The 14,593-nt window shown below is 41.1% G+C and overlaps 1 protein-coding gene across 2 annotated transcripts in view; it reads left to right on the forward strand.

Moving 5' to 3' along the window:
- The first annotated feature begins 315 nt into the window (after nucleotides 1-315).
- Nucleotides 316-14,593, forward strand: part of RASGRF2 (Ras protein specific guanine nucleotide releasing factor 2) — a 241,504-nt gene continuing 227,226 nt past the window's right edge. For both annotated transcript variants that reach the window (XM_047873891.1, XM_047873892.1), the window contains exon 1: nucleotides 316-1,034. In XM_047873891.1, the coding sequence (XP_047729847.1) occupies nucleotides 747-1,034 (288 nt within the window). In that variant the 5' untranslated portion in view covers nucleotides 316-746. The remainder of the gene's footprint in view (nucleotides 1,035-14,593) is intronic.

Raw genomic sequence — 14,593 nt, forward strand, 5'->3', positions numbered from 1 at the left:
TTGTATGACTGTGAACGTCGTGTGAGGGTGTAATTGTGAAAATGCGAGCGTGGTGTTTCGACCTGCACGTTGTGTCAGTGTGTTGTGTGCATGTGAGGGTATATATTCGTCTGGGCGTGCGGGCGCGCGTGTGAGCGGGTGAGTGCTGCCGCCGCGCGCCTGCACCTCCCGGCTTTCCGCCCCATCGCGGCGCGGAAACAGAGGCAGCAGCCGGCCAGCCCGGCGAGGGAGGCACTGCGCGCGCCGGGGCGAGCGGGCTGCGCCGCCGTCACCGCCGCCGCGCCGACTTTGCCCTTTAAATCGGTCTCCAAGCCGATTACAGCTGATCTCCCACGTGACGTTTTACCTTCTGTTTCCCGGAGCCAGTTGCCCGAGGACAGTCCTCCTCGGGCTGCCGCGCGTCGCGCCGCCCCAGACCGCCGCGGGGCTCCGGCTCCCGCAACTTCGGGCGAAGCGGAGACGGGTCCGGGCGCCCTCTCGGGGCCATTTTTCCGCGCGGGCGTCGGGGGCTCCCCGGGCTTCGCTCGGCCAGGAGGGCGGCGGTCGCGGTCGAGAACGTGCCCTGGCCGCAGCCGGGAGCCCCTCGGATCCGCGAGGCGCCACGCCTCGAAGGGCGGCGGGGTGCCCTGCGCTCGGCGTCAGGCAAGGGGGCGCCCTTCGCCAGCCCGGACCGGAGCGGGCGCGCCCTGGGGCGAGTTGGCCGAGAGATGGCTTCGAGGCGGCGGTGAGCCCCCCGCGCCCTCACCATGCAGAAGAGCGTGCGCTACAACGAGGGGCACGCCCTGTACCTGGCCTTCCTGGCCCGAAAGGAGGGCACCAAGCGCGGCTTCCTGAGCAAGAAGGCAGCCGAGGCGAGTCGCTGGCACGAGAAGTGGTTCGCTCTCTACCAGAATGTGCTCTTCTACTTCGAGGGAGAGCAGAGCGGCCGCCCGGCGGGCATGTATCTCCTGGAGGGCTGCAGCTGCGAGCGGACGCCCGCGCCGCCCAGGGCCGGGGTCGGGCCGGCCGGCGCCCGGGACGCGCTGGACAAGCAGGTACCATCCGCCCTTCTTCCTCTGTCTCCCTCCCTCCCGCCGTGGAACTCCCTGTTCCAACCCTCGAGGTCTAGGGCTCGACAGAACGCGGGAACCGTGCTCCGAGATCCTAGGTTCCCCTGCGGTGTCGGGGGCAGGACATCTGCACGCGCCTCCCCATCTCCATCCCCCTTTCTCCCCCACCTCCTTGTAATCGGTACTGAGGCCCCGCTTTGTTTCTTTCGCGACCCTGAAAGAGGTCGGCTCTTTTCATTGCGAACCATCCGTTGCTTCGCTAGACCTTGTTCGGAAGGATTTTCTGTGGTGACGTGGGTTGACACCTGTTGGATTTAGATTGGCAAGACGGAACTAACTTATTTGGGAAAGTTTGGTTTCTCCCTTACCCGGCTGGTGCGTGTAGGTCTGTTTTTTTGTTTTTTTGTTTTTTTTGCCTGCACATGTTTGATGGCTGGTTGTGTAAGGAAGAAACGGGGGCTCCCAGGAAAGGACAGGAACTTTCTGTTGGCCGTTTTCAATCTGTTTTTGTGGTTTATGTCCGTTTACCTTGCTAACATTTGACCTGCTGGGTCTAATTATGAAGGTAAATGTGAATCCATTTCCCTCAGGATTAGTATTTGCTAGCCACATTCCTGCTACGTTTAAACATGTGGGCATTTTTAAAGAATGCTTCTCTGTACTTTTAAATGAATGCTTTGAAAATAAATGTGACCTTTTTATTCCGGGTCATAATTTTATTAGTTTTGCTGTGTTCGCACTCGGGGAGGACAAAAGCCCCTCTAGGTTTAGTACCTCCTGCCCTCCCCCCCCCCCCATTCCTGCAAATGTGAAATTTGTATTTTTTTTTCAATCACCATTTAGTTATTAAAGTTAGAGCAGACTAATTTTATGGCCTCAAACGTTCTCACTTCGCTTCTAGATCTCCACCTTGGAAAAAAAGAGGCCGATTGTTTTCGCTGTTGCATAAAAATGTTTCGCAGCTGAATTTTCCCAGCAAGTTAGACCAAACAGCTTCTCCGGCAAGAGAGTGGCTGTGGGAGGCGCTAGCGATGGGATGATGAATAAGATGCCTGCATAACCCCTGGGGCTTATAAAACAATGTGTAAAATTAAGAGGAGTTCAAACTAAACCAGGAGTTTTTTTTTTTTTTTTTTTTTCCCCACTTCGGTTTCACTATAAATCATTAACAGACTTATTTGGTTAAACTTGTTATAGCGCATATAAATCTGAAATTTAAAAAATATCCTCTTTGGTTTTTGGGGACATGGTGAGGGTTTTTTGAAAAACTGATTTCCTATTTTGTAGATGTAGATACTGGAAATATAAGTTGAAGTTTCAAGTTCTACATTTTTTAATTTAAATTAAGAGAAGGAAAAGGGTTTTGAGGAAACAGATTTGTTTCAGTATCTATTTTTTTTCTGTTGGTGAGATTTTTTTTTTAAAAAAAGGTATGTGTTCCAAGGCCCCACCGGAGCCATAACTAATAGGTTCTTTTTCTTTCTTTCTTTTTTTTTTTTAATGTTTATTTATTTCTGAGAGAGAGAGAGAGAGAGAGAGAGGCACACACAGAGTATGAGTGGGGGAGGGGAAGAGAGAGAGAGGGAGACATAGAATCTAAAGCAGGCTCCAGGCCTTAAACTGTCAGCACAGAGCCCCACAGGGGGCTTGCACCCAGGAACTTCGAGATCATGACCTGAGCCAATGTTGGATGCCTAACCGACTGAGCTACCCTAGATTCTTAAATGTTATTATGTGTGAAAGAAAATATCCTGAATATATCATTGACTTAATTCCAAATTAGGTTTTCTCTTTGTATTTATACTAATATCAGGAGCTAGCCACTACTTTTTTCTTTTTTTGAGTTGGGGGTGGTAAGATGTTACTTGTTGGAACTTGTCTGGCTGGCTGACCAGTTAACGTTATATGAAAACCAATATTTTTCTACTTGGAAAATATCTGTACTGTCCTCTTCTGGACAGTTTTCTTTATACCACACTTTAATAAATAAAGGTAATCTCCAAATAGTTTGACTTTTATGCCACTTTCTAATGGAAATCCTAAGCAAGTCATCCTAGTAAAAAAAAAATTCTGTTGTCATACAAGTTATGAGTATTTCTCACTCATTCTGTACATCTTTAAGAGGTTAGAAATGAGAACCTTTGGTCCATGTGAAAACATCTGAGGTACACAGGAGTTGGATTGGGAAATCTGTCAAATTGTGTCTTCTGTTAGCCATGCTTGCCTGACTTAGGTTAGTTTAGCAGGTTGATGCTTTTCTGTAATACTGCCTGTCTGGGTGTGTTTGAAGAATTAAGAAGAAATTGCAAAGATAGGAAACAAAAAGAAACCTTCTACCTTAAGCTTACAGTTTATGCACTGGGTTCCCTTCCAGTTAATTTATGTTGCTGTGTGCTCCCATCTTCTCAAGCACCTAGACTTGAAACTGGCGAAGTTGAGGCACTGAACAGGGACTGTCTTAAGGTTTGCATCTCCAAATATCCTTCTGGAGCTTTCCGAATAAATGTCTCTGTCCAACCCATAAACATAGTTGAAGATCAGGGCTTGAAATGAGATTTAGGGAGGCAGAGTGGTTTTCCTCCACCATGTTGCTGTGACCTCCGTATGCAGATTTCTTAACAGTTCCTCTGTGTTTTTTTTTCTTTCTGTGAATGAAATCTGTTTCTTAATATTTAGAAATTAAGAGTCGGGCTAAGAAGATTTCAAGTTGCCTTTCAGTAATGGTATCTCCTGTTTCTAATGTTGTAACAGCAGCGTGAGCTTTTGCTGTGTAGAGGATGTGACAGACTATTTCATAAGATTTAAAGATTACCATTCTCAGTAATAAATACTAAATCTGAGAAGCTAAGGACAAGCACGTGATCAAAGTGGACATTCTAATAGGTCAGCAGATGTGCAAACCAACAGCATCGCTAGAACAGAGACATTCTTATTTACATTGGAGGGCGATGTAATGTCATTGACAGTTACTATAGTTAATGTAGTTTTTGCTATAAAATGCCTATAATCATTCTTGTCAGTTTAAATGGTACTTATCCTTCAAATGATTCTTAAATTCTGTTTAATTGTGTTTTAAGGTAAGTCATAAGAAAACACTCACTGGTTTGCTTCTAAATAATTCAAAGGAAGTTGGTTGATGAAAGAAAAAATTAAGGTTTTTATTTTAAACCACTGTTAAAGTGGTTTTTTTTAATTTTTTTTTTCAACGTTTATTTATTTTTGGGACAGAGAGAGACAAAGCATGAACGGGGGAGGGGCAGAGAGAGAGGGAGACACAGAATCGGAAACAGGCTCCAGGCTCTGAGCCATCAGCCCAGAGCCCGACGCGGGGCTCGAACTCATGGACCGCGAGATCGTGACCTGGCTGAAGTCGGCGCTTAACCGACTGCGCCACCCAGGCGCCCCAAAGTGTTTTTTTTTAAACTGCTTCCGGTTAAGAAGAAAAAAGAAAGGTGTTTTTCACTTTACAAATGTGCCTATGTTGAAGGAATATTTGCCTTGCTCCATTTTTTTCAGGAGTGTCCCAAAGATTTCACTTTGGTAGGTTCTTAGGAGATTGATTGCAAAACTCTCATATCAGGTTTCCTTAGTGGCTACTTTTTTTTTTGTTTTATGTTTATTTATTTTTGAGAAATGGAGAGAGATAGAGACATAGGATGAGCAGGGGAGGGGTAAAGAGAGAGAGGGAGACACAGAACCCAAAGCAAGTTCCAGGCTCTGAGCTGTCACCACGGAGCCCTTTGCAGGGCTTGAACCAAGAACCACAAGATCGTGACCGCGAGATCATGACCTGAGTCGTGACACCCAACTGACTAAGCCACCCAGGAGCCCCTCCATAGGGGCTACTTTTTAGATACTTTTAGTTATGGTGATATAATTAAGATGAATTCAGCCAAAAAAAAAAAAATTGCAAATAGTGTTCCTTTTCTTGCAAATGTGTGTTGGTGGTACTTATTTCTTTAAAAAAAAAATCTCCATTTATATAAAATGAAAAACTTTTCGTTCTAGGTAAAGGCGTTCAAGGGGAATGGGAATTTGAGTTTAGTAAGTACCTTCCATGTGCCAGGCTCTGTGTAAGTCTCCATTATCACATCTCATTTGAACCTCACTTCAGCTCTTGGAGATTGGTAATGTTTTATTCGTTTTTACCTATGCTAACACTGAGACTTACAGCATTTTTGGGATATAGAGATGATCCAAGTCCAGCTCCAGGTATGAAGATTGAATCATCTCGAGGAGTGCCTTAGTTAGGAAGCTTTTTAAATAGATTGAGCTTCAAGAAACTTAAAATCTGAGTGGGATGGGGGTTGGGATTGTAGTATGTGAATCACTGTTTTGTTTATTCTTATTTCCCTTTAAAAACTAAAGGGCAGTTGTGATTCTTGAGAAATATAATTGCAGACCATTGCATTTTCAAAGAAAAATGAGATTTATGTTTAAACAAACAATTTAAAATTTTAAACAAACGATTTTGCATGGCATTCATTTCCTTCAATAGGGGATCTGTAAAAATATTTGCACTTAAGTGAAAGTGCATATCCGGTTAGTCTGGTCCATCTAAGTAACTGTATGTGTCTTGCTTATTAGCAGGCAAGACATATAGGAGCAAAGCGGTATTTATTCTTATTTTCCTGGTAATGTTAAGTGTTCCATTCACCCTGATGTCAGTTGTTGTTGGTCTAAAAGATCTCCGTAGTTCTGGAGGTTTAAAGTAGTAGATACTTGTCATATTTGTGCTGAATTAAACATGTTGATTTAATTTTAAAGGGATCAAAAGTTATGTGATTTCCCCTGTCACCTCATTACTAACCAGTCATTTTAGCCTTCCTAACTTGACCACAAGCAGAGGATTTTAATCGTTTTATGGAATTAGGCAGAGCTGTACGCAAGCCCTGAAATACTTGTGGAGGGTGGGGAGTGTGGATGGTGGATTTTAGGTCTAGTTCATGTTGTTTAATTGATGCATAATAACCAGCTCAATATTTTCTTTTCGACCTTTGCTTCTTGAACATAAATGAAGGGAAATGGGATAAAAATATTTACTAAATGTTATAAAAAGTTTTAAAACGTAATTTAAGGAGGAGAAATGATTTGTTGCCTAAACTTTGTAATCATTCTTTCATTTAAACTTAAATGAAGAAAAATTCTATGGATTAGCAACATGTAGTTATTTTAATTTTGGTTACACTAAACCTTCCTATTTATATTATTGTAACATAATTTGATTTCTTTGGGAATTAAAAAATAGAGATATTTTCCTTTCACTGGGTGATGATAAATTGTAGAGCATGTGTAATAACCACGTTTCTGTTTTTAGCAAGCAAATGTTAATAGTTGGTTAAAACAATTGATATTGCTGTGTGTTTAATGCAGATATGTTTAAGGTGATTTTGTCCATATTTTTCAGTAAATATGCATGCTTCGGTCAATGTAATTTTAATTTTGTAGAATAGGAAAACCTAGTCCTTAAGATTATTTTGTAATGAAAGAAGACAGGTTGACAAACAATTTGGCTTTACTTACTAGATCTTAAGTCCCAATTTTTACACTATTAAACTAGCTTTGTGTTTTCATGCTTGTTCATTTGTATTATAAGAAAGGGATATATGTACTTATGTGTGTGTGTTTATTGGGTTTGTTATCTTCTATCATTAAATATGAAACATTTGTTATGCAGTTACATATTTTGGAGTTTACAGATTTTTATTTATATCATTAACATTTTAGGATGTGAATTGTAAATTCAATCTGTCTACAAGTTAAGGAGTTTTATTTTTCAGGACTATATATTCTGTTTCATTAATCGCTATATGAATTCCTCTTTGAAATAAGCTTACCTTAATTTAAGACTGTGTATAGTAAAATATTAGTTAATATTTTAAGTGAAACTAGAAAATGATACTTGTTAGGTATCAATATAGTACTGTTGCAAACATTTGTTTATTTTATAATATTTGGTCATTATTCTAAAATTTACCATTATTCCAAAATTATTTGTTATATTTCAGTTGGTATAATTTTCAAATATGAACCGATTGTGAAGTTATAAATACATGATTTTGGCTCCACCAAAGCGTATATTTTAGCTTTTCTGCCAAACATGATGGTGTGTCTGTTTAGAAAAAAACAGTAGCAGAATTTTCTTTCTTTTTTCTTTTTTTCTTTGAGAAAACATTGGTATCAGTAGGTGGACCAGAGGGCAGAAAGCACATATTCTCACTTTTCCTTTTTACTGGCACTTGAAAAAATTAATTTTTTTTTTTTGAGCAGCAGGCAAAAGTTTATTAAGAGTATAAGATCAGAAAGGAAGAATGGTATGAAAGCTCTCTTTACAGAGAGGGGGCATTCGAAAGTGAATGCTCGCCGACTACAGACCAGGGACTTTGTTTGTTAGGGTTTTGGTTGACCCTAGGGGTTTAATAAGGGTGGTCTATGGCCAAATGTTCTTTGTGGGTCATACATGGTAAGACTTTTGTCAAATTCCTGAAGGGAACCTGAGGGGGAGTAGGTGGTGTCTGTTACATTCTTAAGAGGAACCTTAAGCCCGAGGGGGTTTGCTATGGTCAGATGCTCCCGGCATTCTTCCAAAGTACGTGCTTTCCCCATCCAGAGACCTCAGGTCCTAACCTTTTCCTTTCTGCCTACAGAATCCTGTCTTTTCCTATCATATTCTCCCCGCCCCGCCTCCCCCCCCGCCTCCCCCCCCACCCCCCCCCACCCCCCCCCCCCCGAACATGTGACTGTCATTGCCTTTAGGAATTGGGACAAGGACTGATCTTAACTGCTTCCTGCTGAAGGGGGCAGTCAGAGCAGGTTCTAAGGTCAATCCAGAGGTCCAATATAATGGGGAGGTGTTTGGAACATCTGGGCTAGCAAAATTTTCTTGGACGTCTTATTTTTCTTGCATATGCGACGGCTTAGTTAGAAGACATTGATATCTTAGGTGAGCCCCCAAAGAAACGTTGCAGGACTTTTTACCTCAGTATCTGGAGTTCATTGTCTCACAGCTTCAAAGAATGAAGAGGTGGACGGAAAAGGAGCCACAAGCAGAAGTTTATTAAGAGTAGAAGATCAGAAAGGAAGAATAGTAGCAAAACTGTCTTTACCTGCTGAGAGGGGACATTTGAAAGTGAAAAACTTATGATTCAAGGAAAAATAAAGACGCAAATCATTTTTCCTAAAACTCCTCACAGTAATGCCAAACGCCCCAGATATACTTTTAAGGAAAAGGCAGAAAGGCACGCGCGCGCACACACGCACACACACGCACACACACAAGTTTGAGTTGATCAGTGTTTATTTCAATCGTATTTGTTTTCTTTTTGAACTATAAAGAAAGACATGAGAAAGTTGGGGAGTCCTATAAAAGTCTACTTTACAGCATCAGAGTAGAGTCAGTTAATGAAAGTTAGAATTCTCGGAAGATCTAAGAAGACACAGACAGATGAAATGACATTAAAACAGCTATGCTTCAAAATAAAATTTATCGATCCTTTAGTGCTGTATTTTTCTTAAATGTAGGCCACAGTTTCTTTTATTAGCTCTTCCCATACTCCCCAATGTGACATTGCATGAGACCCATGATGATACAAACAGCAGGAGTCCAAGGGACTCTGGTTGCTGGTACTTTGCATGCTTTTCAGATTCCTGAAATGTTTTATTTTGTCATTGGTCTGATTTAATTTAGACAATGCCTGATTCATTTCCTGAGCTGTATTTATGAGCCCGTGCCATTTGTGTGACTAATGTAAACAGAGGGGTTAGTGCTGTCCAATAGAGGGAAGATTGGAAAGCTAAGAGGTTTCCTGGGAATAGCAATGTAGGAATGTGGAGGTGGTAACCTGGTCTACGGCTCATCATGAAAGTAGCATCCGAATTCCTCACGGAAGCCATGCCGAGACCATGTCAATGATGTGTAGGTATAGGAGGCTGTTCACATCTGATAGGAATTTGCTTTCTTTTAACTTTAGGTTTATCAGTTTCCAAGTCCGATGGTAGTATTGTGTATGGCTCGGTTCAAGAGTGAAATTGCCAGGGTTTCTGTCTCAACTTAGCTACTCACCTATATGTGATCTTGAGCAATGTCTCTTTCTAAGCCTGGTCCCTGCCTGAAGACGAGCATCGTGACAGTACCTACGTCATCAGGTTGTTGTCAGGCAGTAGTCCACACCAGGCTCTTAACATGGCATGTGAATAGTCTACACATTTGTCAGCTGGTGTTTCCATTAAATTCTTTCTAATGTAATTCCTTGTTGGTTTTCTACTTTATTTTTTATTTTTTTAAAAGTTTATTTATTTATTTGGAGAGAGACAGAGAGAGCATGAGTGAGGGAGGGGCAGAGACAGAGGGAGACAGAGAATCTCAAGCAGGTTCCGTGCGGTCAGCACGCAGAGCCTGATTTGGGGCTCAATCCCATGAAACTGTGAGATCATGACCTGAGCTGAAATCAAGAGTCTGACTCTTAATCAACTGAGCCACCCAGGCATCCCACTTTTTGTTTTCATTACTCTGGTCATTTAGGAAGTTTTTTCTTTCCTTCCTCTTTAGAAATGTTTTAAATTTAGCACAAAATAGAATAGTTCAGGGAATGCTAATATATCTGTCTTCAGTAATCTCCAGCTTTCTGCTTTCTTGTGATCTTTGTTGCCCTCCACACATGCTTCTTTTTCTCCCCCTAGACTATTTTAAACTAATTTTTTTTTAAATTTTTTTTTCAACGTTTATTTATTTTTGGGACAGAGAGAGACAGAGCATGAATGGGGGAGGGGCAGAGAGAGAGGGAGACACAGAATCGGAAACAGGCTCCAGGCTCTGAGCCATCAGCCCAGAGCCCGACGCGGGGCTCGAACTCACGGACCGCGAGATCGTGACCTGGCTGAAGTCGGCGCTTAACCGACTGCGCCACCCAGGCGCCCCTCCCCCTAGACTATTTTAAAGCAAGCTCTACACATTGTATTCTTTAACTTATAAATAAGGATTTTTTTTTCTTTTTTGCATAGACCTTGTTTGGCACTGAATATTATGCTAAATGTGGCTCTCAAAAGAATGATCTTGGAAAGAGGATGTAATGTGTTTCTGTTTTAATGTGTGTTGTTATAATGGTCCTCATCTTTTTGCTTCTTTGATATCATTATAAAGGAAACAACTTAAGACAGTAGTTGTGAAGACGTAAAGGTGGTGGAATTAGCTTTTAAATAAATTCCAGTATGTTAAATCCAAAAGAAAAGAAATTTGAAATCAGTTGTTTAGCTGTGATCATAGTGTAAAAATATTTTCATGATTTGACTTCACTCTAGGGGATATTAAATCATAGGGGATTCTCTTACTGAGGGTTCTTCTTTGCTTTATTGAAGTCCATTTTCCAAACTCTTAAGAGCTGTGTAGCTCGAAGAATCTTGTTTAGAGCAAGAATGAGTGCTTCCTCCTGTGGCATCCTTAATGCTGCTTCTCACGAAGCTCAGCTCGTGATTGGGGCTGATTGGCTCAGCTCGTATTTGGGGACTAGACTGATCTCTGACCAGTCCATGGGTTGGCTGTTAAACTAGAGGGGTCATGGGTGAGTTAGTTTTATGGAAAGTTTGGTGGGTGTGATAGACATCATTATTGACATGTCTAGTGTACTCATCAAGCTAGTTAATGCTATCTTCATCAAACTAATACTAATTCGTTATGAGCCACATTCTCTTCCTTCACTAGCAGTTTTATACCCTCACCGTATCAATATGATCTTTCCAATAATATAATTTCTGTTCTCTGGTCTTGATTGACCTCCTGTATTGTTTAGGGATCATGTTCATAATTTTCCCTTACTTTTTAATATTTTAATATTCAAAAATTATTTTAATATTTTTCCTTTAATAATAAATTAAGTATAAACTTTTTTTAAAGTACAGCAAATGTAGAGAAAAATGCACGAATTATAAGGATGCCAGTTGATGCATTTGTGCAACGTGACTGTGTGTAAGCAGCACCCAGATCAAACTATTAACATGATCAGCCCTCCAGAAAGTAACCTCATGTCTGTTCCTCTTCACTACTCCTAGACATAGAAAGCCACCATCCTTACTAATAACATTAGGGATTGCTTTTGCCTGTTTTTGAACTTCATTATGGACTCATGCAGTAAGTACTCCTTTGCGCCAGGCTTCTTTCCCTCAATGTCATCTTTGTGAGCTTGATCTGTGTTGTTGGATGTTGTGGTCCATTTGTTTTCATTTCTTGTAGTATTCTACTGGATGAACATACAAGATCTTCCTTGACTTACAGTAGGGTTATGTCCTAATAAACCACTGTAAGTTAAACATATCATAAGTCAAAAATGCTTTTAATATACCTAACCTACCAAACATAGCTTAGCCTAACGTACCTTAAATGTGCTCAGAACACTTATATTAACCTACAGTTGGGAAAATCATCTATCACAAAGCTTATTCTATATAAAGTGTTGAATATCTCATGTAAATTATTAAATACTGTACTGCAAGCAATAAACAGAATGGGTGCATGAATGCAGAATGGTTATTAGTGCATCAGTTGTTATCACTCATGACCACGTGCATGGCTGACTGGGAGCTGTGGCTCATTGCCACCAGCAAGCATCATGAGAGAGGACCACACTGCATACCAGTAGCCCAGGAAAACATCAAAATTCGGAATTCAAAGTGTGGTTTATACTGAATGTGTATTCCTTTTGTACCATCAAAAAGTCAAAAAAATCCTAAGTCAAACCATTCCAAGTTGGGGACTGTCTGTATAACTTTCTTTATCTCGTGTTGATGGACATTTGGATTGTTCCCACTTTGAAGCTATTTTAAATACTAAGGATACAGAAATTACTGTACAGGTCTTTTGGTGCACATACACATATGCATTTCTGTTGGGTATATACTTGGGAATGAAATTGTTGGTTCATAGGACACACATACATTTGGCTTCAGTAATTTTAGCCAGTTTTCTGAAATAGTTTTATATTGGTTGATGTTCCCACCAGCAGTGCAGAAGAATTCCAGTTGCTCTACATCCTTTCTAACCCCTGGTATTATCGATCTTTTAGATTTAAGCATTCTAATGGGTCCGTAGTAGTATCTCCTTTTGGTTTTCATTTTCATTTCTCTGATAATAAGGTTGAACATCTTTTCTATTATTTATTGACCATTTGATTTTTCTCTGCTTTGAAGTGCTTGTTCAATCTTTTGCCCATTTTTATGAGTTATTTTACTGATCTGTAGGAGTTTTAAATATTAATTTAAACTATATGAATTGCCATTTTTGTACATTAAAATTCTTGAATATCATAATTTCATATTGTTCATTCTAATATATTTGAGGACATGATTCCTTTGTTAATTATAGATAGTGCAAATGTTTTTTTACCCTGGCTTGCCTTTCTACTCTCTTAAAGGTGTCTTTTGATGAAGAGAAGTTTAAAAATTTAATGTAGTATAAATTGCCTTTTATTTATGGCATTTGTCTGCCCATGATATGAATGGGGGTAGGGACAATATCTGGAAGTGCTTTGTGTGGAAGGGGCAGGAGCCGGGGCCCTCCCCTGCTGCTCTGTGGTCAGTGCAATCAAGTGGATCACAAATGATGCTGTAGTAAGTAAAATCGAATGTGCTTGCAGCAGTTTCAAATTGCCATGCCAGGGTGTTTTCCCTTTGGGGGAAGGCTGAAGAGGTAATTCTAAAAGACAAATAATCATAATGTTCTGTCTTGCATATACTTTTTGAGGTCCGAAATAATTCCTCCCCTACTACACCTATACCTTTCATGTGTAAGGGTCAGGTCCAAGAGGGTTAAGGGAGGGCACCTTTATCAAACTTAACCAGACTTAAGCTTGAGTCCCTGATGCCCCTTTCAGCTCGGCTGCCTCTTGGAGTATGTATCAACCAGGCTGGTCTGGAGGTGCTGTAGTGAAAAAAAATATATCATATCCACAGTGCTCAAGATGGAATCCTCAGTTTTCAAAACATAAATACGTAATGCCCTATAACTCTTTCTACTGTTATTCTCATCATTCCCCAGGAAGTTGCCAAGAAAGAATGGTCTCTTCTCTTTCTTGGAATACCTACTTTCAGAGATCAAACTGCTTTACTAAAGCGTATGAATGGGAGGGAATAAGGAAGAGAGAGGTGGACAATCAATCCATTGTTGACTACACAGATTCATTTCAAGGGCCACAATGGTGTGGCTGGGAGCAGCTAATCAGTAACCTGAAAATTATGAACAATGGTGAGGCAGCACTTAGTACTCTGAGAGGGGTTCAGAGGTCTAATGTAGCCAATCTGCCAGGAGTGAGAGGAGGTAACACCCCTGTGACATGGCCTCTTCCATTGTGAGACAAACAGGTCAGCTTGTGGCAGGAGTCACACATCTGCCCTGCAGTGGTAGCCTCTGCCTTAGAAACAGAGTCAGGCTCCATCAGCCTTGATGAATCAGCCTACTTGATTCCAGTAGGTTCACAGCCCTTCCTATGGGCATCTACATGAGTGCTCCAGACAGTTCAGTCAGCAGACTTGGTTTGTTCTTAGGTTCATGTTTCCAAAGAAGGGTCTCTTTAATTTTCCTGTCTGCAGTTTTCCAAGTGGTAGACCAAACAACTAACCAATGGCAACAGCCCAAAAGCATGAGTCCTACCCTCTGACCAGAGTAACTACATCTTCTTTTGCTTCTGCATAGCTGGCACTGAGGCTGAATAGCCACAACACCCAGTGAATACCACTGGGTTTCAGCTTAGCCAAACCATCAATGAACCAGGCCCAGACATTTAGGGAATCTTTTGTGTATTGAAGGCCCCCTTGAATCAATGGCTTTGCTTTAGGTAGCAGAACAGATCAACTTCTCCACAGAGGGATACTTGCTCCTGAGGCCAGACTAGCTACACTCTTGAACATACCTTTCCATTTGATGAGCAAGGTTTGGGCCCTTGTCTTGTTTGTTCTTGAGTCCAAGTTGATTCATCCTAAAATGAGAATTTCAGGTTGGAAAGTTACAAGGCCTCTGTGGGTAAGTATGGACAGGGAATCAGCAATAAGCTAATAGTTGTCTGCATGCCTCGTAATTTTGTTTGAATTTTGGGCATTGTGTATGAAAAATCAAAGAAATAATTGAAGGCTCTGCATGATATTATTTTCCTTTGGAGAGGATTTACTTTTGTTTTCTTGCAGGCATAAATGTGGGATTTATGTTACATTAATCCATTCTATGATTGAGCTGGTGAAAGCTAGGTTTCAGGTTTTGTGAGAATATATCCATTTTAAGTTTGCATTAATTTCTGAAGTGTAGCCTTTCCATGATCTTATCTGGAATCCTGGATGTTTACAGAACTCTTCCCTCCTTGGTCTCCTCCATCCCCATGAGACTACCAGAAACTCAGTGCTGGTTTCCAGCCTCTTATCTGCTGATTTCTGGTTGTCCTCCTAGCCTCTTGCTTTGTACCACTTAGAAACTGGCAAATTCCTTGAGAGGAACAACTTCAAAGACGGTCAGACTCACTAGTTTACTTCCCTTTTCTACTGTGTCTTTACACGTTAGGTCCCGGCTT

This window comes from Prionailurus viverrinus, chromosome A1 (genome assembly GCF_022837055.1).
Source record: "Prionailurus viverrinus isolate Anna chromosome A1, UM_Priviv_1.0, whole genome shotgun sequence".
In the NCBI taxonomy this organism is placed as follows: Eukaryota; Metazoa; Chordata; class Mammalia; order Carnivora; family Felidae; genus Prionailurus; species Prionailurus viverrinus.